The sequence below is a fragment of the Cervus canadensis genome, chromosome X, assembly GCF_019320065.1.
Source record: "Cervus canadensis isolate Bull #8, Minnesota chromosome X, ASM1932006v1, whole genome shotgun sequence".
NCBI classification, from domain to species: domain Eukaryota; kingdom Metazoa; phylum Chordata; class Mammalia; order Artiodactyla; family Cervidae; genus Cervus; species Cervus canadensis.
The window spans coordinates 53,882,783-53,906,736 of record NC_057419.1 but is presented as its reverse complement, the minus strand read 5'-3'; the positions used below and the strand labels follow the sequence as shown (position 1 = coordinate 53,906,736).

At 43.8% G+C, this 23,954-nt stretch overlaps 1 protein-coding gene across 7 annotated transcripts in view; it reads left to right on the top strand.

Moving 5' to 3' along the window:
* Window positions 1-23,954, top strand: part of KDM5C (lysine demethylase 5C) — a 31,277-nt gene that overhangs the window by 2,082 nt on the left and 5,241 nt on the right. For 3 of the 7 annotated variants that reach the window (XM_043458095.1, XM_043458088.1, XM_043458090.1), the window contains exons 2-18: window positions 2,467-2,544; window positions 4,808-4,930; window positions 5,223-5,393; window positions 5,780-5,914; window positions 6,621-6,744; window positions 6,851-7,032; window positions 8,072-8,230; window positions 9,994-10,113; window positions 10,240-10,398; window positions 11,029-11,210; window positions 11,297-11,459; window positions 17,419-17,538; window positions 17,650-17,844; window positions 22,079-22,260; window positions 22,350-22,474; window positions 22,602-22,749; window positions 23,367-23,472. In XM_043458095.1, the coding sequence (XP_043314030.1) occupies window positions 2,467-2,544; window positions 4,808-4,930; window positions 5,223-5,393; window positions 5,780-5,914; window positions 6,621-6,744; window positions 6,851-7,032; window positions 8,072-8,230; window positions 9,994-10,113; window positions 10,240-10,398; window positions 11,029-11,210; window positions 11,297-11,459; window positions 17,419-17,538; window positions 17,650-17,844; window positions 22,079-22,260; window positions 22,350-22,474; window positions 22,602-22,749; window positions 23,367-23,472 (2,472 nt within the window). The remainder of the gene's footprint in view (window positions 1-2,466; window positions 2,545-4,807; window positions 4,931-5,222; window positions 5,394-5,779; window positions 5,915-6,620; window positions 6,745-6,850; window positions 7,033-8,071; window positions 8,231-9,993; window positions 10,114-10,239; window positions 10,399-11,028; window positions 11,211-11,296; window positions 11,460-17,418; window positions 17,539-17,649; window positions 17,845-22,078; window positions 22,261-22,349; window positions 22,475-22,601; window positions 22,750-23,366; window positions 23,473-23,954) is intronic. The other 4 variants (XM_043458089.1, XM_043458091.1, XM_043458092.1 and 1 more) reach the window with 2 other exon arrangements.

Genomic DNA, 23,954 nt, shown 5'->3' with positions numbered 1-23,954 from the left:
AGTGGCAGTGGGTAGTGAGAGGTCAGAAAGGCCAACAGAAAGGAGAAGCTGGAGTCCTGGGCAGCCTCAGGGAGGTATTCCCTGAAGTGACTTGGCAGGCCTGTGGGAAAGAGGCATATCTGACATAAGGGGTAGTTGAGCCTTGAATTTTCTATCCTGTTTTTCTGTCTTGGACTTCTCAGGGCAGACTGGCGTTGTGCAGGTATTGTTACCCTTCCTTGGGACACCAGGAGTAGGAAATGTGACATGGTGACATGTCATGTGTGTGTGTGTGTGTGTGTGTGTGTGTGTCCTGCAGGGGGCCTTCCTTTGTTAGGCTTCTCTTCCCTACCCCAATACTGTACTTCCCTCTAACCCAGGAGATCTGGCTCTCTCTGGTTTTGTTCGGTTTTCCCCTCCTGTAGAGCTGCTCCTAGGCCTCCTTTAGAAGTCTCTCCTAGCGGGACTTCTGGCTGGAATTTAAAGCACTCACCCAAGTGGTGCTTGGGCCCAGAGTTGGAACGTTTGTAGGGGTGGGTGCTTGGAAACTGGAGGTTTGCCTAAGGAAGGGCAGGGGAAGGGTAATTTGGATTCTGAGTTGCTAGGCGAGTGGCTGCCACTCTTGAAGAAGATGAGTGCAAGGAGAGTGTTGGTATTCTGGAGTATACCCAGGGGAGCTGGGAAGGGCCTTGCTTCAGGTGGCCAACCATTTTATCACCATCCTGCCAGTACTGACATACTGAGTATTTGACACATGAGAATATGGGACTGAAGGCAGGATGAGGGAGCTTGTAGGTCCCAGGGAGAGCCAGGCAGGGGAGACCACTGAACCTTCCTCAGCTATCTGTTGTATGTACAGCTTTTGCTCTAGGATTTCAGTTCTGCCATTGTCAGGTTGCTTGATGTTGCACTTATTCTTATCTCGAACTTGATTTAGGAGGAAAGAAGGGTGCCTGGAGTTCTGGGTTTGAGCACCTTCCTACCTGGGTTACCTGCGCTGAGGGGAATGCCCTACTGATGGGAGGCAAGGGAGCATGGGGAGCCTGTCTGGACTTGAGCCATATCTTTTTAGTTTGAGTTTTTTTGTTGTTAGTTTTGTTTGTTTTTGCCCCTACTTCATTGAGTCCCATGTGTTTGCTACCTGCTTTGCAGGGGGTGGGCTTGGGGATTATGTATGCATGTAAGTATGAGTCCTGTGGCCCCTTTTCTAAAAGTGTGTGTACAGAAGAGGCCAGCAGCTTTTTCTTCTCTTTAACTGCCCCTCCCCTTTCCCATGTGTATGCATGTGTGGGTGAATACTGGTATCCTGGTGTAGTGTAAAGAGCCTTGGACCAGAGGTCAGAAGACAGGGGTTCTGGTCTTGGCTTTACCAGTAACTCAGCATGTTATTTTGGAGAAATCACATTTCTTTTCTGGGCCTCATTTTCCCCATTGGTTAAATGAAGGCACTGGTCTAGGTTACTCCAGGTTCTTTTCACCATCCCAGCAGGAGGCAGGGTTCTAAGAAGGACTCCTGGGAGGGTGGAGGGAGGAAGGAGCATGGGGAGGAGGTTCTTCTCAGCTGCCCTTTGGGCAGGACACAACAAGCTCCAACTTGGCAGATCAGTCTCCTCTACTTTTGTTATCTTTCCTAACTTCTCTCCTCCTCCCCAAATCCTCCCAATCTTTGCTACCACAGTCAGTGGTACATTTCAGCACTTAGGACACCCCTCCCTCCTTCCTACTTCTTCCCCTGTCTCTTCCTGGTACTGGGCAGGTGTTTGAGAGAGGACACATAGGAAGCCAGACCAGGTGAGTATTGCAAATTCTTGCTCCTTGCTCTTCCCTGCAGTGTCTATCTCACTGAGAGAACAAACATTAAAGGCCCAAACCTTGAAATAGCCCAAATTGGAGCTGAGCTACTCTGCATATGTATTGGGTAGTGAGGTCACTCTTAGATATCAAGTCCTAATGATGATTCCTTTGAAAAGAAAACCAGTTTAATTTTTCATATCAGTCTTATGAGGAAACCAGGGCAAGAGTTCATATTGCCACCTTACAGTTAAGGAAACAGATTCAGAAAGGTAAAAATCCCGTAACTATTAAGTAGTAGAGCTAAAATGTGAACCCACGTCTTCTGACTTCAGATCCTGTATGCTTTCCAGTACAGCACATGCCTAAGGGATATGTGCATAGGGAGAGTTTGAAGTCAGCTGTTTTGGACCTCATTTTTCTTTTTCTTAAAATTGTACCACTGTACTGTTGGGAGGGAATCAGGAGACATTTCCCAGGGTATATGCATGGGATGTCGAGTATGGACTTGAGGCAGTTCTAAAGCTCTGTTGTGAGTAGTGTTTGTATGGGTTGGGTGTTTGCCAGGTTAAAAGTTCTGGGGTGGCTAGAGGTCTGGGAAGCCGTGAATGGGGTGCTGAGTTGCTTTTGGTGCCCAGACTGGTCTTGCACTATGCTGGAATAACCCAACTCCCTTTCTCCTCCTTACCCACTCAGGACTGGCAGCCACCCTTTGCTGTTGAAGTGGACAACTTCAGGTTTACTCCCCGAATCCAGAGGCTGAATGAACTAGAGGTAAGAAGACCAACAGCTGGTGGTGGGGTTGGGAGAATGGATACCTGAGCTCTGATCCTGCTTCCCTCCTACCTTCTCTGGCTGAGGTACTTTACCTAACTAGGCCTTTATTCTATCTTCTGTGAAGTTGCCTGGAGGGCATGGAGAAGCTTTAGAGCTCTGAATATAAACCAGAGCAAGGGCTTTTAGTCTCCCAGATCTGATAACCCCAAGGTTGGGGATTGTGCTTTTCCCACAAACATTTGGTACTTCTGAAACTCCCCTGTCAACCAACCCACCCTACTTAGGTCAGCAAAAGAGAAATATGGGGCTAACTGAGACCCTTTCTTGCTTGGCCAGCTGAATATATCCTCATCTGTCCAATCCATCTACAGCCCTGTGCTTCCTACCTTCCTTCCATGGTGCTTGGTAAGGTGGGAGGTGAGGTGGATGGGCAGGAACAACAAAAGAACTGGTCTCTGTGGAAGCTGGAATGGTTACAATGGACAGAAGGTCAGGCAAGTAGGCTTTTCCCTCTCCCTTTTGTTCTGTACAGGAAATCTAGACCCTTCACATGGATAAGGTGAGGTTCTCCATGAAAGACTTGAGAATGCCCTAGAGCAATGAGAGTAGATGCCCTTAAGCCAGTTCCAAGTAAAATCCTGGAGTTTCCCTTGGAAGATGTAGATTAGAAGTATGCTATACTCCTCTCCCTCATTTTTATGTATTTTCAAGCCTTAATAGGTGTCTAAGGGTATGGGGCTGACTATTAGGCCCAACCAGATACCCGTAACCTGAAAGGTTACTTGTCTTCTAGACTGCAGATCCTCAGCCTTGGCACTATTGACAATTTGGGCCAGGTAATTTATTGTCATGGAGGGCTGTCCTGTGCATTGTAGGATGTCTGTCATCCCTGTAGGATGTCTTGTCAGCCCATTAGATACTAGAACATATTACCCTCTCCCAGGTATGGCAACCAAAGCATGTCTCTAGACATTACTTAAATGTCCTCTGGAAGGCAAAATTGCCACTTAATGAGAATCACTGTTTTAGAGTCAGTCTAGGTACTCTTCTGGTTAGGGCAAAAATCATCTTTTGTATGTGATACAAGTTCCTTAGAGAAATGGATCTGACCAGGTCTGTTGTTGTATAGGTAGGGCAAGGTGTAGCCTACCGTAGGACAGGGGCAGGTTTTCTAGAGAGAGAGCTGGCTAATGTGGGGGAGGGGGGCAGGCATGAGGCCAAGGTTGGAAAGCTAAGGGGTTGAAGTGGAAGGGTTAGGGTTCCTGGCCCCTTAGGGATTCTCATAGCAAGGGAGCCATAGGATATTCCTTTCTGTGGATAAACTTTACTTTTCCTCATCTATGAAAGAACTGTCCCTATTTCCGCCTAATGGGATCAGAGCAAGGTAATGAATGGTAAGGACTTAACCTAGTTCTCCCTAAAACTAGGCCCTCTGACTAGGGTGAGGTAGTTATAGACTTGGGGTGCCCTTCTTGGATCACAGATTTCAGGAACGCATGGCAAATGCCTTGTTCCTAGGATCTTTTGCCCACATTGGGTCCTGATTAGGTTGGGTGCCAGTGCTGCTTTGGTACACCATCTCAGTTCTTTAGGCCATTTTGTCTTTAGCATGCACTCTCACCCTTTGGCCACCATGGAACAAATTTCATGGTGCATGTGAAGAGGTGAATGTTCTCTTTTGGAGGCATCATTCTCTGAAACATGCCTAGAGTTTAGATATAATTCTGTAGTTTCCAGAGGGTATTCACTGTTCTTCTCATAAGTCTACTCTTCTGGGGTGAGTGGACTGGGCAGTTATTTTATTTCCCTCCTAATCAGAAAACAGGGGTCCAGAGAGTAGAAGTGATTTACTCAAGACCATACAGCAGATTATTAGCAGAAGAAGAGCAAAAACTTATTTGACACTCAGATTTCTTGGTACCTGCTGTGTGACTTGAGGAAGCAGAGGCTCTGTAAGAGGTGATGATACTCACACAGCCCTGTCAAGGAGACTGAGAAAGAATATATGTAAAGCTTTGGCTGTTGTGACTCAGCCTGCTCTGTTTTGGGACCTTGGGCTTCTCCTGTTGACTGGAAGGTGGCAAAGATAACAGAGGTGGGTGAGGTGCTACCTAGAGTTGAGGATCCAGTTCACTGGGAGAGGCCTGCTGCTCTGTAGATGAAGTGGGCTGCTCTGTATCCCTTCTCCTTCCCTAAGATTAGGCCAGAAGATGGTCAGGTAGAGGGGGAGGCCAGCCTCTCTGAGCCATTTCTTCTCCAGGCCCAGACGAGAGTGAAACTGAACTACTTGGATCAGATTGCCAAATTCTGGGAAATCCAGGGCTCTTCCTTAAAGATTCCCAATGTAGAACGGCGGATCTTGGACCTCTACAGCCTCAGCAAAGTAAGAACAGGTTTTTCTCAAACCCCTCCCCACCCCACGCCTTAATATCCTCGGTATTCTGGGGGCCACCTTGGTTTGGATATTGGATCTCTAGGCTACGGTGGAAGGGGCACAGCCTGGTAGCACACAAGCTGTCATCAGAACTTCTTGGCATCCCTTGGCTACAGTTTGAGTCTGAGTGGTGGAGGTAGGAGGGGGTAGCCTCCAGTGAAGTAAGGGGCTGGAGTTGTCCTCATTGTTCTTTCTATACCTACACATAGCAAATCACGTCCCTTCCTGCTTGTCCTTACAGATCGTGGTGGAGGAAGGTGGCTATGAAGCCATCTGCAAGGACCGTCGATGGGCTCGGGTGGCCCAGCGCCTCAACTACCCACCAGGCAAAAACATTGGCTCCCTGCTGCGCTCCCACTATGAACGCATCGTTTACCCCTATGAGATGTACCAGTCTGGAGCCAACCTGGTGGTAAGGATGCCAAGCCAAGGTGGGAGTAGGCTTTCCTCTGCCAGATGCAGATTTCCACACTTGCTCTTAATGGAACTGGTTCAGTGGAGTGGACTGGACACCTGGAGAGGTCTGGAAAGAGATGAAGTCTGGTTGTTGGGGAGATTTTTGGAAGGTATAAGCAAAAGCATGTATAAGATGTTAGGATGGTATAAGCAAAATCATGAGAAGAATTCCCAGAGTGTGTGCTGGTGTCAGTGGTAAAGACCAGTTAGGCAGGGCCTGTTGGCAGGGGAGGGGGGATGAAACCACAACTTTAGTTGCCATTGTGGGGAAGGTAGAGGGAAGTCCTTGCTGTTGGGGGCTGGGGCCCCATGCCCTGACCCTTACCCTTCACCTATCCCTAGCAGTGCAACACACGTCCATTTGATAATGAGGAGAAGGACAAGGAATATAAACCTCACAGTATCCCCCTTCGACAGTCTGTGCAGCCCTCCAAGTTCAACAGCTATGGTCGGCGAGCCAAGAGACTGCAGCCTGATGTGAGTGCCTCCCTACTTCTAACAGAGCTTTAGGGGTGAAGTGAGTCCTCTCCCTCTGACCAAGACTCTCTTCCCTGTTCCACTCTCCCTTCTCTCGGTTCTCTGAGTTCTGAAAAGTAGTGTGCCTCTTTCTGGCTTCACTCTTGCTTTTCTTCTGAGCTGGGTTTTGATCTCTTCGTGTAATATCTTCCCTGTGTCTGCTGTTCTTGCCTGCCTTGTTCCTTTCCTGACTCTGCTTATAGGGGAAGAACTCTCTTTCTCCTTACACCTATATTCTGGCCTCAGAAAGAAGCTTATGTGCCAGCATTCTTCTGGGCACTGGGGCTACAGCAGAAAAGAAGATGGACACTGTCCCTGGGCTCACCAAAGCATGTAATTTACCAGATCATGTTAGTCTCTGCCATTTATTGGTAGTGTCAGATACTTAGATTTCTTTATATATATCTTTCTCAAGCTCCTTGTAACTGTGAGATAGGAGTTAATATTCTCATTTTACAGTTGGAAAAACTGAGATCCATCTTAATTCCATTCCAGGAGAGGAATGAAGAGGGAGCTCACTTACCCTCAGTCTCCAAAAAGCAATCTAAATTCTTGCCTTGGCCGACCTGTGCTTCAGGCCTGACATGAACTCATGTGATATAGCCCAGGCTGTTCTTTTAGGAGGGGGCAACCTGCAATCTTGATTCATTTCTTTCTTTCCTCCTAGCCGGAACCCACAGAGGAAGACATTGAAAAGAATCCTGAGCTAAAGAAGCTTCAGATCTATGGGGCAGGCCCCAAGATGATGGGCCTAGGCCTCATGGCCAAGGATAAGACTCTGCGGAAGAAAGGTGAGGCCTGACAGGCTGGGGAATTGTGAAGAATGGCCTTACCTGGGGAGAGGAGGCGGGGCCCTAACTGTTCAGACTTGTACTTTAGAGCCATTCTCTCTCCCAGATAAGGAAGGGCCCGAGTGTCCCCCTACTGTAGTGGTGAAGGAGGAGTCAGGCGGGGACATGAAGGTGGAGTCAACCTCACCCAAGACCTTCCTGGAGAGCAAGGAGGAGCTGAGTCACAGCCCAGAGCCCTGCACCAAGATGACCATGAGGCTCAGGAGGAACCACAGCAATGCCCAGTTTGTAAGGACCCAGCCCTGACTTTCTAATGCTCTGCTTCTCATCCCTTCAACGAGCATTTCCCCAGCATGGCACTGGACCAGGTTGCATTAAACAGAAAAGTGGGCCTGGTGGGCCCTGCCCTCAGGTAGCTCACTTAATTGGGGAAACAAGGCCAGCTCACATGGAACAAAGAACAGGAAAGGGTGATCAAGTGCTGTCAACATGACGTGCTGGAAGGGTGCAGAGAAGGAGACTCCCTCTCCATTGCTTCAGGATAAAGGCTAGGTTCCTTATTACCGTGCATAATCTAATCCCAGCAGACCTCTAGCCTCATTCCCCAGCACTGCCCACCTTACTTCTCTGCTATAGCCACACTGAACTACTTGTAGGTATGTTTGTTTTTTCCCCGAGATGTGCCATGCTTTCTTGCCCCATCCTTTGCACATACTGTTTCTTCTGCCTGGAAGAGTTTCCCCCTGTTCTCTGTGCCATTGCCAAATCTCAGTTTGCCTTCAGATTTCAGTTAGTTTCAAGTGTCACCTTTTCAGTGAAGTTCTTCCTCAAGGCTGTTCCTCATCTCCAGCTGATTTGTGTGCTTCCTCCTCTAGGTTTCCATAGTACCCTTTTATGGGGAGCTATTGGCAGTTTCTACACTGCCTTTTAATTTTTATGAACTTGTGCTTCTGGACTATTGTATGCCTTTAGAAGGAGGATACCATGTCTTATTTATCACTGTACCATAGAGTCTGGCATAATGTTGAACACACAAGTGTTCAGTAAATGTTTATTGAATGAGTAAAAATGGAGAATTCAGCACTGAATGATAAAGACTCTGCTCTCATGGCTCTACCAGTTAGTTTATTTGGGGAGATTATTGCTTGCAGTTTAACTCCTGAGCAAGTATGACTAACCTGTAGAAGGCCATGAATGATCCAGCCATCAAGCACAGTGGGTTTCTAACAGAGATCTCTGTGGACTGGGATACTGTCTGGAGGAGTCTTATGTTTGAAAGGCTGGACAGGGCTTGGGTTGATGAACTGTTGCCTCCCTCCCCTGGCAGATTGAGTCATATGTGTGCCGAATGTGTTCCCGAGGGGATGAGGATGACAAGCTCCTGCTGTGTGATGGCTGTGATGACAACTACCACATCTTCTGCTTGTTGCCTCCTTTGCCTGAGATTCCCAAGGGTGTCTGGCGGTGTCCAAAGTGTGTCATGGCGGTAAGGACTTCCCAGCCCCAATCTGTGTCTGCCTCATAGGCTGTCCTTGCCTTCCTTCATCTGGTCTTATTGAAAGCAGCCTCCTAGCTCAGCCACAGTCTTATGTTTTGGGTCCCTGAGGTTGGGCTAGGTTGGGCAGAGCTTTGGGAGAAAGAAGAGGAGGACATTCAGCCTGTGTTCTCTGGAAGCTGTCAGACCACCTGGGGAGGTGAGATTTTATAATTAGATTGTATATGATGACATATAATCAAATGTTAAATTGTGTGTTAGAAATTCAGATGTAGGAATTCAGAGGAGAGGAAAGTGACTAAGAGTAGTAATCAAGGAAAGTGTCAGCAATGAGATTTGGAGGACAGGAATATGAAGAAAAAATGTTCTTTTGATTTCCAAGTTTTTTATTTTTTCTTTTTGAAAGCTTGGAAAATAGACAAATTACCTATCTCACCACCTAGAGTTAACCACTGTTAATAGCCTGGTGTATTTTCTTCTCATCTTTTCGTTGTTGTGTATATATAACTGTCTTTAACAGGTTTGGGATCATATTGTGTATTTTCATTTGTTACTTTATAATCATTTTTCTGTATTATTATATTTATTCATGGTATGATTTCTTTTCTTGTAAGGGGTTCATCATGTGGGTATAATATTTATTAGTTATTTTCCTTCTGTTGTGATAATTAAATTGGTTTGCACTGTTGTAGACTTCAATTACAAGCGTTGGGCAGACTTTCTAGACTGGGGGATAGAGGAGTTCAGGAGTAAGGATGTGTGGGGATAACGTACCTAGTGCAAGAGAGGCAGTGAGAACACCTGAAGCAGCAGTGAGGGCTAAGAGGCCTGGTAAGTCTGCCAGTTTCATTTCATGAGCCTTTTACCTTGATCCAAATTCTGGGTTGCTTGTCTACATCTTTCCCTGGGTTTCTGGGAGAGTAGATGTTGATAGTCTCTTGCCCTGTCAGCTGTGGTCATAGAGTCCAGGTATGCATGTGCATGCGGACACACACACACACACACACGAGGAAAGAGACCGGGGCAGTGTAATGCCTTGGTAGTGGTGGGGATTCCTTTAGGAAGGAGTTTGAATACCAACAGTATCTTAGACAACAAAGATTGTCAGGTCTACTTAGCTCTCTTCTTTAAGTGGTCTTGGGCCGGTGAACCAGGTTGACATTTAGATTTCAGACATGAGCAGAAGGTGCGTCTGACTCAGGGGTACATACAACTCTCATCTAAAACCATGAACATGAGTAGAAAATGAGTTAGACATATGTCCTGTCTTCTGAGACAGTCTAAAGAACAGAAATAGTGTGGAGTTTGACACTAAGGGTTGGTGCCTTTGTTTCCCATCCTCTGAGCTACTGGAATATTCAATGTTGTTTTCCCAGGGCTATAGTTCCAGTCTCGGCATAAAAAAGTTTCTCTAAGCATCCTGTATAAACCCACATTTTGTCTTGAAAGAAAGATAGTGACAGAAGAGCATGGGGTAGCATATTAAATCAGAGCCCATGGTTTAGATAGTCAAGTCCTGAAGGAAGAGAAGATAAAAGCATGGTAGAAGTGCATGTGAGGAATGACGAGACTAACTGCACTGAAGTGCTAGGAGAAAAAGATAGAGCTATTATGTGAGACCTGCCTCAGGGGCCTTCAGTAAAAACCTAGGCCTGTTCTCCCTCCCGATTCCTACCCCATATTCCAGCTCAACTTTTGGGGATTCTCCACCTCTTTGCCTCTGCCTTGGTGACATGTTCTCCTTTGGGTTTCAGGAGTGTAAGCGCCCCCCTGAAGCCTTTGGCTTTGAGCAGGCTACCCGGGAATACACTCTGCAGAGCTTTGGCGAGATGGCTGACTCCTTTAAAGCCGATTACTTCAACATGCCCGTACACGTAGGTGATGGAGGGCTGGGGTAGTGTCAGGGCTAGGGTCATAGGCGCCTGATGGTCTTTAGCTTGCCTGGGTCAATGGGGCCAGGATATGATGAGCCACAGTCATCAGCTACCCCTGTTCCTTAGATGGTACCCACAGAACTTGTGGAGAAGGAATTCTGGCGGCTGGTGAATAGCATTGAGGAAGATGTAACTGTTGAGTATGGGGCTGACATCCATTCCAAAGAATTTGGTAGCGGGTTCCCTGTCAGTGACAGTAAGCGGCACCTAACCCCTGAGGAGGAGGTGAGTAGATGATTCATGGTTATATTCAGCTGTGTGACTTAGGCAAGTACTTCAGTATCTGAAAGACTCAGTATCTCTATAGGAAGGGGGCTATTATCCCTGCCTTAGGTCTTGCTATGAGATTTAGATGGGATGATGTGTGTAAAGAGCACAGCCTAGTATCTGGCATGGCTTCTCCAGCCATGAGATTAACTATTTTTTGTCTGTAGAATGGGAATAATATCCATTTCGCAAATTTTATAAGAATTAAATGAGAAGGTATTTGAAGTACCTGTCAGAGTACCTGGCTCATTCATAAGAAGTGTTCAGGGACTGGGATTATAAATGCAGGAAATAAAGAGGCCCCAGGCCTGTATCACAAGAAGGGTACATTTTGGTCCAGAGCAGGGGCTTTTAACTTGCAGATACTTTTGTGAGTGGGCACATCTATAAACTTTCCTAAAACTGAAGTAAAGTGAAGTGAATTGAAATGTTGTCTATGCATTTGAGGGAGGCAAGGGGAAGAACATCTGTAATATTTTTTAGACGTTTCAGAAAGGTCTGTGACCTCAAAAGAAGGTTCCCTTGGCTAAAGAACTCAGCACCTTAGCAAAACTCTCATCTCTTTTCCACAAATACCTGACCTATCAGGAGTATGCTACGAGTGGTTGGAACCTGAATGTGATGCCAGTGTTGGAACAGTCTGTACTGTGCCACATCAATGCAGATATCTCTGGCATGAAGGTGCCCTGGCTGTATGTGGGCATGGTCTTCTCAGCCTTTTGTTGGCATATTGAGGATCACTGGAGTTACTCCATTAACTACCTCCACTGGTGAGTGGGGTCCTGGGCAGCAAAGGAAGCATTCAGGGTGGGCTCTTTGAGTGCCCACTCTACGTGTCCCCTTTTTTTTTGGCCAGGGGTGAGCCGAAGACCTGGTATGGGGTACCCTCACTTGCAGCAGAACATTTGGAAGAGGTGATGAAGAAGCTGACACCTGAGCTCTTTGATAGCCAGCCTGACCTTCTGCACCAACTTGTTACCCTCATGAATCCCAACACCCTCATGTCCCATGGTGTGCCGGTGAGTGCCTAGGAAATGGGCAAGGAATAGGAATGAGTTAGTGATGTCCTGTGTGGTGGTGGTGGTGGTCATTGTCTAGAATATATCCCCATGCCTTTCTCATTCTTAATCTATCTTAATCAGACTGTAGGTTTGATAGAAATAATAGTGGTTAGAGATACAGTGTGATGGTGAGCCCCCTGGGCCAGATGTTTTGGGGCAACACCTTAGGGGTGGATTCCACCAGTAGAGGAGGGAAATGAAGGAAGGACTGGGCAAGACAAGTCTTCTTACTGTTAAGGGCACACATCATTTTCATTCACCTCCTATTAGTCATAACTTAGTCACATGGCCACATCTAGTTGTGAGAAAAACTGGAAAATCTGATTTTTATTAAGGATGGTCATGTACCAGCTGCAAATTGGAGGTCATGTTATTATGGAAGAGGGTGAGAATGGATATGGGGGACAACTAGCAGTCACTGTTATACTTTGCAATTGTGACCCATCTTGGAGAAGTGAGTAGGTCTGTTTACTTATTTAACAGGTCAGAGTTCTGTGGTGGTAATTACTTTGCAAATACATAAGTGTATCACATCAAAATGTTGTGCACCAACAGGTTATATGTCAGCCGTATCTCAGTAAAGTTGGTGGGGAGTGGGGGGAATTAACCTAAAAAAAATGCGAATATCTTTCAGCATTTAAAAAAAAAAACTGAACTCAGAGTCCTGGCTTGTCCTATTCTCCTTCTCTGTAGTCTTCTCTCCCACTCTGGGTATACATCCTGGCTTACCTCTAAGGGGCTTTATATTCCTGGGAATTTCTAATGTTGATTAGCATCAGCCAGTTTTCTGGTATGGATCTTAAAATAATCTGATCAGTAGTCCTGTAGGAATAGGATTGAGTACATCTTCCACCTCTGCTTCAGTCTTACTCATTCTGTGGTTATACTTCTCCCCACTCCCTTCAACTCACCACTTCCTCTACACACACACCCCCACACCCCAGCCTTAGCTACCCTGCCACTTAGTCTGATGTATGGGACATGGTAGACAGTCAGTACATACTGAATTAATCTCCTTGAAATTCCTGGTCACCTGAACAGCAGGTCTTTGGACTAGGTCAGTGGTTCTCACCAGAATTTCTTGCCTTCAGCTTGTTTTACTATACTATATAATCTGCGAGTAATACTTATACATGTTTAAGTGGTACTTAACTAAGGATTGAGATACCTAGGGAATTAGAGGAAACAAATTCTGCAACAGTTCAGGTCACCTTCTTCCACTTGGGGGAGGTGGGGGGGGTTATATTTTCCTCTCTGCCTCACCCCATTTAAAAATGACTGGGCTCAAGGTATGGAAATGATCAAGGGCCCTTCAAGTTATGCTCTTCGCAAGTAGACATTGAGTCTGACCTTTCCTCAGACTACTTCCTGATTCATAGCATCCTTTCTTTCCCACAATGTCAAGGAGAATTTTAAGAGTAGGAGAGGATTCTCATTAAGGATTCAGACAGCTTATAGCTATTCAATCCTTGCCTGTTTTTTAAAAAAGTCTTATCACAGACTCTTAAATATGTGCTCTTTGCATCCACCTCCACAGAATTTCTCCTGCTCATGGCTCCCCAGCTTCTCTGGCCAGCTGCTGTTTCACCACCTCATCCTCTGTCTGCCCTGCCACTCCTATAGGTAGTTCCCAGAATCTCCAGGCTCTTTAGACTTGGCAGTATCCCCTCCATCCAAGACGTCTGATTTTTCATATTCACATGTTGGCAGACTGCAATTTAGCCAGCTGGAGCTCCCTCAGCCATCTTTGGCTGCCCCCACCCCTACCCGCCACCACCTTACCCATCTTCCCCTTTGGTGAGAGAAGGCCATTTCCTTTTATAGATAAAAGATACATAGTATAAGTATTTTTATTATAAAAGAAAGCCCCCCCTTCAAGAAAAAAAAGGAAATACAAAGGTCACCTCTATTTTCCTCCACATTTTGTTGTTTCCACCTGTTTTTTATGTAAATTTTGACATAACAGTAATCAGTGTATGGATTTTTATAATCTCTTTTGTTAAGTTTGATCATCTAGAATGGCATTGTCCAACTTGATAGCCACTAGCCACATGTGGCTGTTGAGCACTTGAAACATGACTAGTTATAACTGAAATGTATTTAAAGTATAAAGCACATGTTGGATTTCAAGGTGTAATATAAAGCAGTATAAAATATCTAATACTTCTATATACCAGTTACACATTAAAATGATATTGTGGATATATTAAATACATTGAAGTTAATTTTATTTTTTTAATGTGGCTATTAGAGAATTTGAAAAGGATATATGTGGCTGGCATATTTCTGTTGGACAGTGCTGGTTTAGAATGATTTTTGCTTCCTCACCATGAACTATTTATACCATCTTTTTTGAAAAGCAACTTTATTGCAGTATAATTTACATACCATAAAAATCATGCATTTTAAATGCACGATTCAGTGAATTTACAAAGTTGTGCTACCATTACTATAATCCAGTTTTAAAACATTTCCATCACCCCAAAAGGATCCTGTGTACCATTTTGCAGTCACTCTCCATTCCAACCCCTAGTCTCAAGCAACCACTAATTGACTGACTCTAAAAATTTGCTTTTTCTAGACAGTTCATATAAATGGAATAATATGTGGTCTTTGTATATCTGGCTTTTCATTTAGCATAATGTTTTTGAGGTTCATCTGTGTTAGAGCTTGTTTCAGAACTTCGTTTTTAAGGTGGAATAATATTATATTGTATGGATACACTAAATTTTGTTTGTCTATTCACCAGTTGATGGACTTTGGAGTCATTTTTTTAATAGCTGCAGAATATGAGGAAAGCTTTTTTAAAAAAACTGTATAGGAAGGAAATAGTAAAGTGACATTGCCAAAATGAGGGTGCAGGAGCATTAGGTTTTATTTCTGACTCTGCTACTTGAGGCTTTTCTAGAGCTCAGTTTTCACATCTATAAAATCAAGGCTGGGACTAGATCATTCAACAGATATTGCTAGAACTCCCTGTTTGCAAGGCCTCTGGTCAACACCCTGAAAGCAAATAAACCAATCCCTGCCTTTGGTCGTGTGTAGTTGAGTAGAGGACAGAGATGAGTAAACAACTGGAATAAAATATTATTAGAGGTGTTACAGGAGAACAACAGACTGGGTCATTAGGAAGTTGAGGGGGAGGGGTCAGGAAAGTATTTGTAGAAGTGGCGACACTTGAAGGAAGAGTAAGAGTTTGTCTACTGGGGCCGTGGCTTTATCATGTAGATATGAGGATTTGAGTGAGGGGTTCTCAACAGGGACATTACATGATCAGATTTGCATTTTGGTTGGGGAAGACAATTCTGGTTGATAATGGGGGCCAGTGCGGTAGTACAAGCAGTAAATACTGATACTGTCTCTAAGTAGGAGTAGATTTGAGAAGAAAATGTATTGGAGGTGGGAGCTGATACATGACCTGAATAAATTTGGAGATTCAATATTGTTAGGATGCTGATTCTCTCCACATTAATATAGAATCCTAGCAGAGGAACTATCGTGTTGAAGGCTATTAACATTTTAGGTTCTTAGTATATATTAGCAATTTTGCTTTCTAGAGAGAAGTTAATTGGTCCCCATACCTGCACTGTACTGATTTCACTGTGTCTTCCTCAGTGTTAAATGTTCGTCTTAAAAAACTTTGTAGGACTTCTTCATAATGGTGGCAAACTAAACATACACATGGCTACTTCCGTTCCTTATTGAAACTTCACTAAAATGATACAAAGTGATTTTTTTTAAGGTCAAAAAATCACAATGATGGGGAAAACAAGAAAAGAGACAATGAAAAAATTCTTGAAACTAGGAAACAAGAAAACTGAAACTTAGTATCTGGAACATCTGAGAATCAGTCTGAAAGCCGTGGGAACCTCACCCACACTAGGTAGCGGGAAATGTGACCCTCCCTCTCTCTAGTAAAAGATTGTGAGGTGTACTTTTGAAATTGATCTCTGGATTGAGGTCTTTTAGGTACAGTTGAGGTATAGTGAAACTACTAGAATTCATTGTATACTTACTGAATGTTGAGGTTCCCAGCCATCTTCCTCCACTTGACTCTTAGAACACTGGTACCCAGACCTTTTTTCTTCAGGCGTGGAAAATGGGAGAGTTTTCTCTGGGAACTCTTAACTGGCTCAAAAGGAAAAACCTAGAGTTTCCCAAACTAAGTGGCTTTACCCTACAGTGAAGCTCACAGTTGACAAACTTCACCTCAGTACTCAGAACTTCTATTCAGTCTTTTGCTTTCTTACTTTTGAATATAAGTAGATAACCGAGAAAACTCTAGAGCAAAGTAGAACCAAATGGTAAAAAAGCAGTTTGAACAGAGGCTGGGCTGGGAGAAGTAAAGTTGAAAAAGAAAAGGAAAAGAAACCTCATTAAAACTTTCAGAGATGAGCATATGTTGCAAACATAAGAACAAGATGCTATTTTAAAAGAACATGCTAAGAACAAAAAAGAGCTCTTGGAAATTAAAATTAATGATAGCAAAAGTGGAAAACTAAATAAAAAGCATAGAAGATAAACAGTTAAGGCTATCTCCCAGAAAATAAAATAAAAAGTTAAAGGTAGAAAAAGCTAGAGAAAATCAGGTAATTTTTTCTGGTAGTTCAATATTCAATAATTCTCTCTGAAAAGAGAATAAATGAAAACTGAAAGGATCAAATTATTAATGAAATTGTTGGAGAAAATTTCCCTCAACTACATGAGTTTCCAGAATCAAAGGGCCTACCTAGTACATGAATGAGAATAGATCCACACCAAGGTATATCTGGTGAATTTTCATATCAAACACTGGGACCTCATACAAGCTTTCTGAGAGAGAAAACTGGTTTCATTCAAAGCATTACAAATCAGAATGGCTTCAAACTTTCAAAGCAACATTGGAATCCAGAACACTAGGGGGGATCGGGATGGGGAATACATGTAACTCCATGGCTGATTCATGTCAATGTATGAAAATTTTTTTAAAAAAGTAAAAAAAATAAAAAGTATGTTTATAATTGGAAAAAAAATGATTTTCAACTTAGAATTTTATATGTGCAGTCAAATTATCAAGTGTGAGAGTAGAAGAGAGATATTTTTCTAAATTCTTCCCACTGTTTCTCAGGAAGCTGTTGGATGATGTGCTTAATTAAGCACAGCAAAGGAGCAAACCAAGAAAGAGGAAGACATGGGATCTAAGAAACAGGAAATCTGTCCTGGGAGAGTGACAATCCAGGGAGGGCAGCTGGTCCCAGTTGTAACAGATCATAAGGTTCTATGAGAGACTGCTACAGAAAGGTGAAAAGTGATAGAGTTTTACATTTGTCAAAAAGGTTGGGATTAAATTACTAATACATGCATAGAAAACTAAGCAAATTGAGAAATAGAAGGCTGTTTTTAGTATAGTCTTGAGGCATGATATTTAGAATTGTTAAGGTGAATGCCAAAATAATCAGAAGAGGTGAAAACCAATGGCTCTAGGAAATGGAGAATGGCAGGGCCTGCTGATTTTATAACAGATCTTGTAGAACCACTTGGTGTGAAACTGCTTACATGACTGGTAACAAAAATTGTTACTGAGAAAGGAATGGCCAGCTTAATGGAAAGTTACATTTTGAATTTTTATAAAAATTATTAAGGAAGTTGAAATATTTTGGTATATTTCCTGCTTTTGACTCAAATTCTCTTTTTTTAAAATTAATTTATTTATTTTAATTGGAGGCTAATTACTTTACAATATTTCCTGTCATCACAAATCAAAACCTTGAGAACAGAGACCAGTGGTCCTCTCTGTTGGAGTTGGAGGGTCTGGGAATCTGTTGTCAGACTGTTCCCTGAGACTTTCCTTCCTCTCCTTGAGGACTCTGTACTTAGATGAGGTTTCTATAGACTATGGAAAACTTTTATCTCTGCAATCTTGGCTTTTCTTCCTCAGGTTGTCCGCACAAACCAGTGTGCAGGAGAATTTGTCATTACCTTCCCTCGTGCTTACCACAGTGGCTTTAACCAAGGCTACAACTTTGCTGAGGCTGTCAACTTTTGCACTGCTGACTGGGTGAGTCTGGAGTGTGATGGGGGGTGGCAAGGAGAAGCAGGAGGGTGGCAGGGAAGCTGAGGCACCATTGCCTCCAGACTTGGCTATACTCAACCTTGAACCTGTCCACAGCTGCCAGCTGGTCGCCAGTGCATTGAGCACTACCGCCGACTCCGAAGATATTGTGTCTTCTCCCATGAGGAGCTCATCTGCAAGATGGCTGCTTGTCCAGAGAAGCTGGACCTGAACCTAGCAGCAGCTGTGCATAAGGAGATGTTCATCATGGTGCAGGAGGAGCGGCGTCTACGAAAGGCCCTGCTGGAGAAGGTGGGTGGTGGGGAGAGTGCACAGGATTGGGTACCCTAGTCTGGCAGAGGTAGGCAGAGGAAGAAGTAGTGGTAGCCTCTACTCTTGGGAAGTACTGAAAAGAACTAGACACATCTAAGTTGGAAACTACATTCTATTCTTTACCATTTAAAATAACTGTTGGCAAGTTAATTTACCTGACTGAGCATCAGCATTCCCATCTGAAAAAAAAAATGGAGATTATAATAGTGCTTATCTTTTTGGATAGTTGAATGGATTTAAGATGTTAAGTGGGCTTCCCAGGTGACTCAGATGGTGAAGTGTCTGCCTGCAATGAGGGAGACCCAGGTTCAATCCCTGGGTCAGGAAGATGCCCTGGAGAAGGAAATGGCAACCCACTCCAGTACTCTTGCCTGGAAAATTCCATGGATGGAGGAGCCTGGTAGCTACAGTCTATATGGTCGCAAAGAGTCGGGCATGACTGAGCAACTTTACTTTCACTTTCTTTTCTTTCAAGGTGTTAAGTAAGTGACCCATAGAAGGTGCTGGTATAGCTGCTATTCATGATTATTTAAATAACCCAAGACCAACTGACATAACGAAACCCCCACTTGCTGATACGCTGGACAACCTTTTCAGGTTACCTAACCTCTCATAGTCTCACTCTCACACTCTATAAAATGGGAATAAATAACTTGTGAAGTGGTTGTAAAGCTTGAGTAAGGTGATTTATGTCAAAGCGTCTATTACTGCACTTTCAGTGTAGCAGCTGCTATTATTGATAATAATACATGAACAAAATAATTGAAATATGGAATATTAAGAAATGCCATTGTATTGCAATTCAAATGGTTTAGCAGTTTAGATTGGGTTAGTGTTACTGAGTAGAAGGCAGATAGATTCCTCATAACAGTTTTGTTTGAAGGTGAATGGGACTGCTGTTCATGTACTTTAGCTGCCTTCTTAAAGCTCCAAACTTGCTCAGTTAGGGAGTTGACTTAGTGAGAGTGCTCCATAGGATGACAGAAGAGTGCTGGTCCTGAGGAATCCCATGCTGGATCCCTTTTCTTAAAATAAGGAAATTTAGGCTAGTATTTTCTTATTTTAAAGCTCATTTATAACTTTCCTATGAGCATGGGCTGTAAGAATTGCAGCTTTGGCAAGTGTTGGAAGTCTAGGGCCTATCAGTCTGTGGTATTAGTTGATAGGCTTTTCTAAGCATCATTTTTCCTCTCTGTTCAGTGCTGTTATTAAATGATGACTTTGGGGCTGTGCTAGGCTACAGGAAGGAGCCAAAGCAAGGTGGGAAAAGTAGATGTTCCCATACTAACACTCAGAATTCTCTACATTTGGCCTTTATCTAAGAGGAGAATTCTGGAACCCCTAGTCTCAAAATTCTGTAAAAGATTGTGTGTGTGTGTGTCCTTTTCTAATGAGAGAGCTCAAATTCTATAAAAGATTGTGTGTGTGTGTGTGTGTGTATGTGTTTGAGTCCTTTTCTAGCAAGAGGGCTCATAGCTTACATCCAGTTCTCTAAGGAGTCCATGATCCAAGAATACTTAGGGGCTTCATCCTAAGAGCGTCATTCTCTAGCTTCGGATTCAAAATAGGCTGTAGTCAGATTTTCACTTGTGCAAGTTACTCTCTCTAAGACTTTGAGATAGGCCTGTGAAATATGTGTCTTTATCTGCAAATTAGCTAATATCAGTAAATATTTGTTGAGTGCCTATTTTTCCCCCTCCTATAGTCATCATGTTATACATTAGACTCCCCCAAATCTATCTATTTTCTAACTGGAAGTTTGTGTCCTTTGACCAACATCTTCCTATTTTCCCTACCTCCCTAGCCCTTGGCCACCACCATTCTACTCTGTTTCTTTTTTGTTTTGTTTGGCCATGCTGCTGCAAGCCGGCTTGCAGGATCTCAGTCCCCCCACCAGGGGTTGAACCCAGGGCATGGCAGTGAAAATCTGGAATTCTAACCACTAGGCCACCAGGGAACTCCTACTACTCTGTTTTTAGGAGTTTGGGTTTTTTAGATTCCATATATAAGTGATACCCTGTGATATTTGTCTTTTTTGTCTGATTTGTTTGACTTAGTATAATGCCCTCAAGGTCCATCTGTGTTGTCACAAATGGCAAGATTGCTGTCTTCCTTATGGCTGAGTAATACATATTCCATTATATGTATGTGTACATATACACACACATACACCACATCACCTTTATCCATTCATCCATTTATGAACTCTTAGGTTATTTCTGTATCTTGGCTATTGTGAATAATGCTGTAGTGAACATGGGAGTGCAGGTATCTTTTTGAGATCCTAGTTTCATTTCCTTCAGAGTATACCCAGAAGAGGGATTGCTAGATCATATGGTAATTCTATTTTTAATTTTTTGAGAATCCTTCATACTGTTTTCCAAAGTGGCTGTACCAGTTTGCATTCCTACCACAGTGCACAAAGTTTCCCTGGTCTCCACCTCCACATTCTCTCCAACACGTATCTCTTTTCTTTTTGATGATAAGCCATTCTGACAGGTGGGAGGTGATATTATGGTTTTGATTTGCATTTTCCTGATGGTTAGTGATGTTGTACATTTTTTCGTGTACCTATTTAGCCATTTGTATGTCTTCGTTGGAAAAACATCTTTTCAGGTCCTCTGCCCAGTTCTTATTCGGGTGTTTGGGGTTTTGCTGTTGAGTTGTTTGAGTCCTTTATATACTTTGGATGTTAACCATTTATCAGATAGACAGTTTGCAAATATTTTCTCCCATTCCATGGGTTGCCTTTTCATTTTGTTGATGATTTCTTTTGCTGTGCAGATGCTTTTTAGTTTGATATAGTTCCACTTATTTATTTTTGCTTTTGTTGCTTGTGCTTTTTAAAGATACCATGTACAAGAAATCATTGCCCACACCAATGCCCAGGAACATTTTCCCTATATTTTCTTCTAGGAGTTTTATGGTTTCAGTTCTTACGTTTAAGTTTTTAATCTACTTCAAGTTAATTTTTGTGAGTGATATAAGATAAAGGTCCAGTTTCATTTTTCTGCGTGTGATTATCCAGTTTTCCCAGCACCATTTATTGAAGAGACTATCTTTTCCTCACTGAGTATTCTTGACTCCCTTGTCAAATATTAGTTGAGTGTATGTATGAGAGTTTATTTTTGGGCTTACCATTGGTTTATGTGTCTGTTTTTATGTCATTACCATACTGTTTTGATTACTACAGCTTTGTAATATAGTTTGAAATCAAGAAACTTGATACCTCCAGCTTTGTTTTTCTTTCTCAAGGTTACTTTGACTGTTGAGGGCCTTTTGTGGTTCCACTATTCTAAGTGCTAAGATACTTTTCTAAGTCCTTAGTGACTTTACCTTTGTTAATCCTCATAACAACCCAAAGAGGATAGTACCATAGTCTCCATTTTACAAAATAGGGAAACTGAAACCCAGAGAGGTTTAAATAATTTACTGTTTATCAGCACAGCTAGATTTGTAATGTGCAATGGACTCATATGAGCAGGGTTTGTATTGTGCAGAGCACATTTGTGGCAGGGTTGGATTTGTAATGTGCAATGGACTTACACAGAAATTAGGTCAGTACAGAAGACAAAAACTGTTAGAATCAAAATTTCTCTCTAAAATCCCCAAAATTGCCCATAATGTATAGCATTATATTGTCTTTTAGTTACTCCAAGATAACTGGCTTTTCCTCCATTTTTGGAGTGGATTGCTTTTTTTTCATCCCATCAACAGATAAAGTCATTGGCTTAGGTTTGGAACTTTAAACACTGGATACAAGCACATAGAGTTTATTTCTCTTAAGTTATAGATGTGTATGCGGTGTGCTGCTAAAGCACCCAGCACAGTGCTTAGAGCACAGTGGGCTCTGAGTGCCTGGAAGCTAGCATTATTCCCCAGTACACGACACTTGTCTTGACCCCTTCCACATATTGCGATCTCTCTGGTGCCTTGGTCCACATTTTCCTCACCTTCTTTCACCCCTAAGGCCCTTCCTGCTAATCTGAAATTTACCTGAGTTTTCTTCCTCTCAACCTACATTGATCTTACCCTGCTTCATATGATTACCCAGCTTTGAGAGTCTGGACTTCACAGAGGCAGTGTGATCTGTGCAGTTTTGTCTCCTTCATAGCTCTTAGCACAGATTTGAGTCTTTAACATGGAGCTCAGTGGTGGCTGAGTTAGGGGTTTCTGCAGCCCTGTTCTGGTTCTATATAATGAACACCCCCAGGGCATCACCGAAGCTGAGCGAGAAGCTTTTGAGCTGCTCCCGGATGATGAACGCCAGTGCATCAAGTGCAAGACCACGTGCTTTCTATCAGCCCTAGCCTGCTATGACTGCCCTGACGGCCTTGTCTGCCTTTCCCACATCAATGATCTCTGCAAGTGCTCCAGTAGCCGGCAGTACTTGAGGTGAGCAGGGGGCCTACCTGGAGGAAGTGGGCTGAGGAGGAGGATGTAGAACTGGGCCAGATGTGCTCTTCCCTGCCCTCTTCCTATAGGTATCGGTACACCTTGGATGAGCTCCCTGCCATGCTCCATAAGCTGAAGGTCCGGGCTGAGTCCTTTGACACGTGGGCCAACAAAGTGCGAGTGGCCCTGGAGGTGGAGGATGGGCGGAAGCGCAGTGAGTGATGGGGGGACGGAGGGACTCCACAGGCAAGTTCTATTCCCTTTTCTTCTGTACCCTCCACCCCCTTCCTCTGCCTTTACTCAATACTGCCTACTCCTTGCTGCTCTTATTCTCTCTCCAGGCCTTGAAGAGCTGAGGGCACTAGAGTCAGAGGCCCGTGAGCGGAGGTTTCCTAACAGTGAGCTGCTGCAGCGACTAAAGAACTGTCTGAGTGAGGCAGAGGCTTGCGTGTCCCGGGCTCTGGGGCTGGTCAGCGGCCAGGAAGCTGGGTATGGCAGCGTGAGGCATTGGGCACAGATAGCCTGCTGAGGAATGAGCACCTTAGGAAAAGGACTGTTGGCGGGGGGTTGGGGGGGGGTGGTGAACTCTGAGTACCTTTAGCAGGTGACATCAGCAGGAAGCTGACAAGCACTGCCATTGGAGGAAGTGGGGAGGCAAGAAGGCCAGGCAACTAGAACAGCGGGGAGTACCTCAGTGCTAGGAAAGCTAGGATTGTTTCTTTTTATCAGTACCTGAAGGTACTGATTTCAGACAGGCTGAGGTCAGGGAGTTGTGGGAGGTTTAGGGATAAGAAAAGGACACAGAAGCATACACTTAATCTGAGTTCACAGTAGAATATGGATTATAATTGTCCAGCTTCTGTTGCCATCAATTTCTAAGCTTTCCCCACCAAATAAATCCTATATTCCTCTCTTCTAATTCTTTCCCCTCATCATATGAACATGCATGTTTCTTAAAACTCTCCCTCTAACCTGGGCATTTGCAGGGAACTGTGAAGTATGAGAGGTCAGGGTGGGCATGTATGAGGAAAGGTGTTGGGCCTTAGTACAGAGATTGAGGGAGGGGACTGAGTTGGACTTGAAACCCTACATATGAAACTCCATAGCCCCCACAGGATGGCTGGTCTGCAGATGACCCTTGCTGAGCTCCGGGCCTTTCTGGAGCAGATGAACAACTTGCCTTGTGCCATGCACCAGATTGGGGATGTCAAGGTGAGGAGGGGTGAACTTGGGGTGCTGCTGAGGGTTTGGGGGAGGGGGAGGGACCTGAGCAGCAGGCCACTCTTGACTTCTTTCAAAAGTGGCAAGTATTTGGGCAAGACAGGATGCACCTGTGAGTGATGGAGGTAGGAGGCAAAGGGTTTAGCAAACTGCCTGTTAGAAATGGGATTTGAGGGGCAAGTGGCAAGGGTACAGATACAGGATGCATAGTCAAGGAAAGGTTTCCTCTTCAAGGTAGAAGAGGAGAAAGGAAGTAACAAGGGTGTTTGTGGGCCTGGAAAGCTGAGTCAAGTTCAGGAAGGTACAGAAAAAGGATGGAAAGAGCAGTGTGAGTGTAGAGATTGTGATAAGGCCAAGCATAACAGAACATTTTTAAGACAGAGGGTCTCCTGATGATATACATCAGAATCCTTTGGGCGCTTAAATAAAGCATAGATTCCTACTGCTGCTGCTTAGTCACTTCAGTCCTGTCT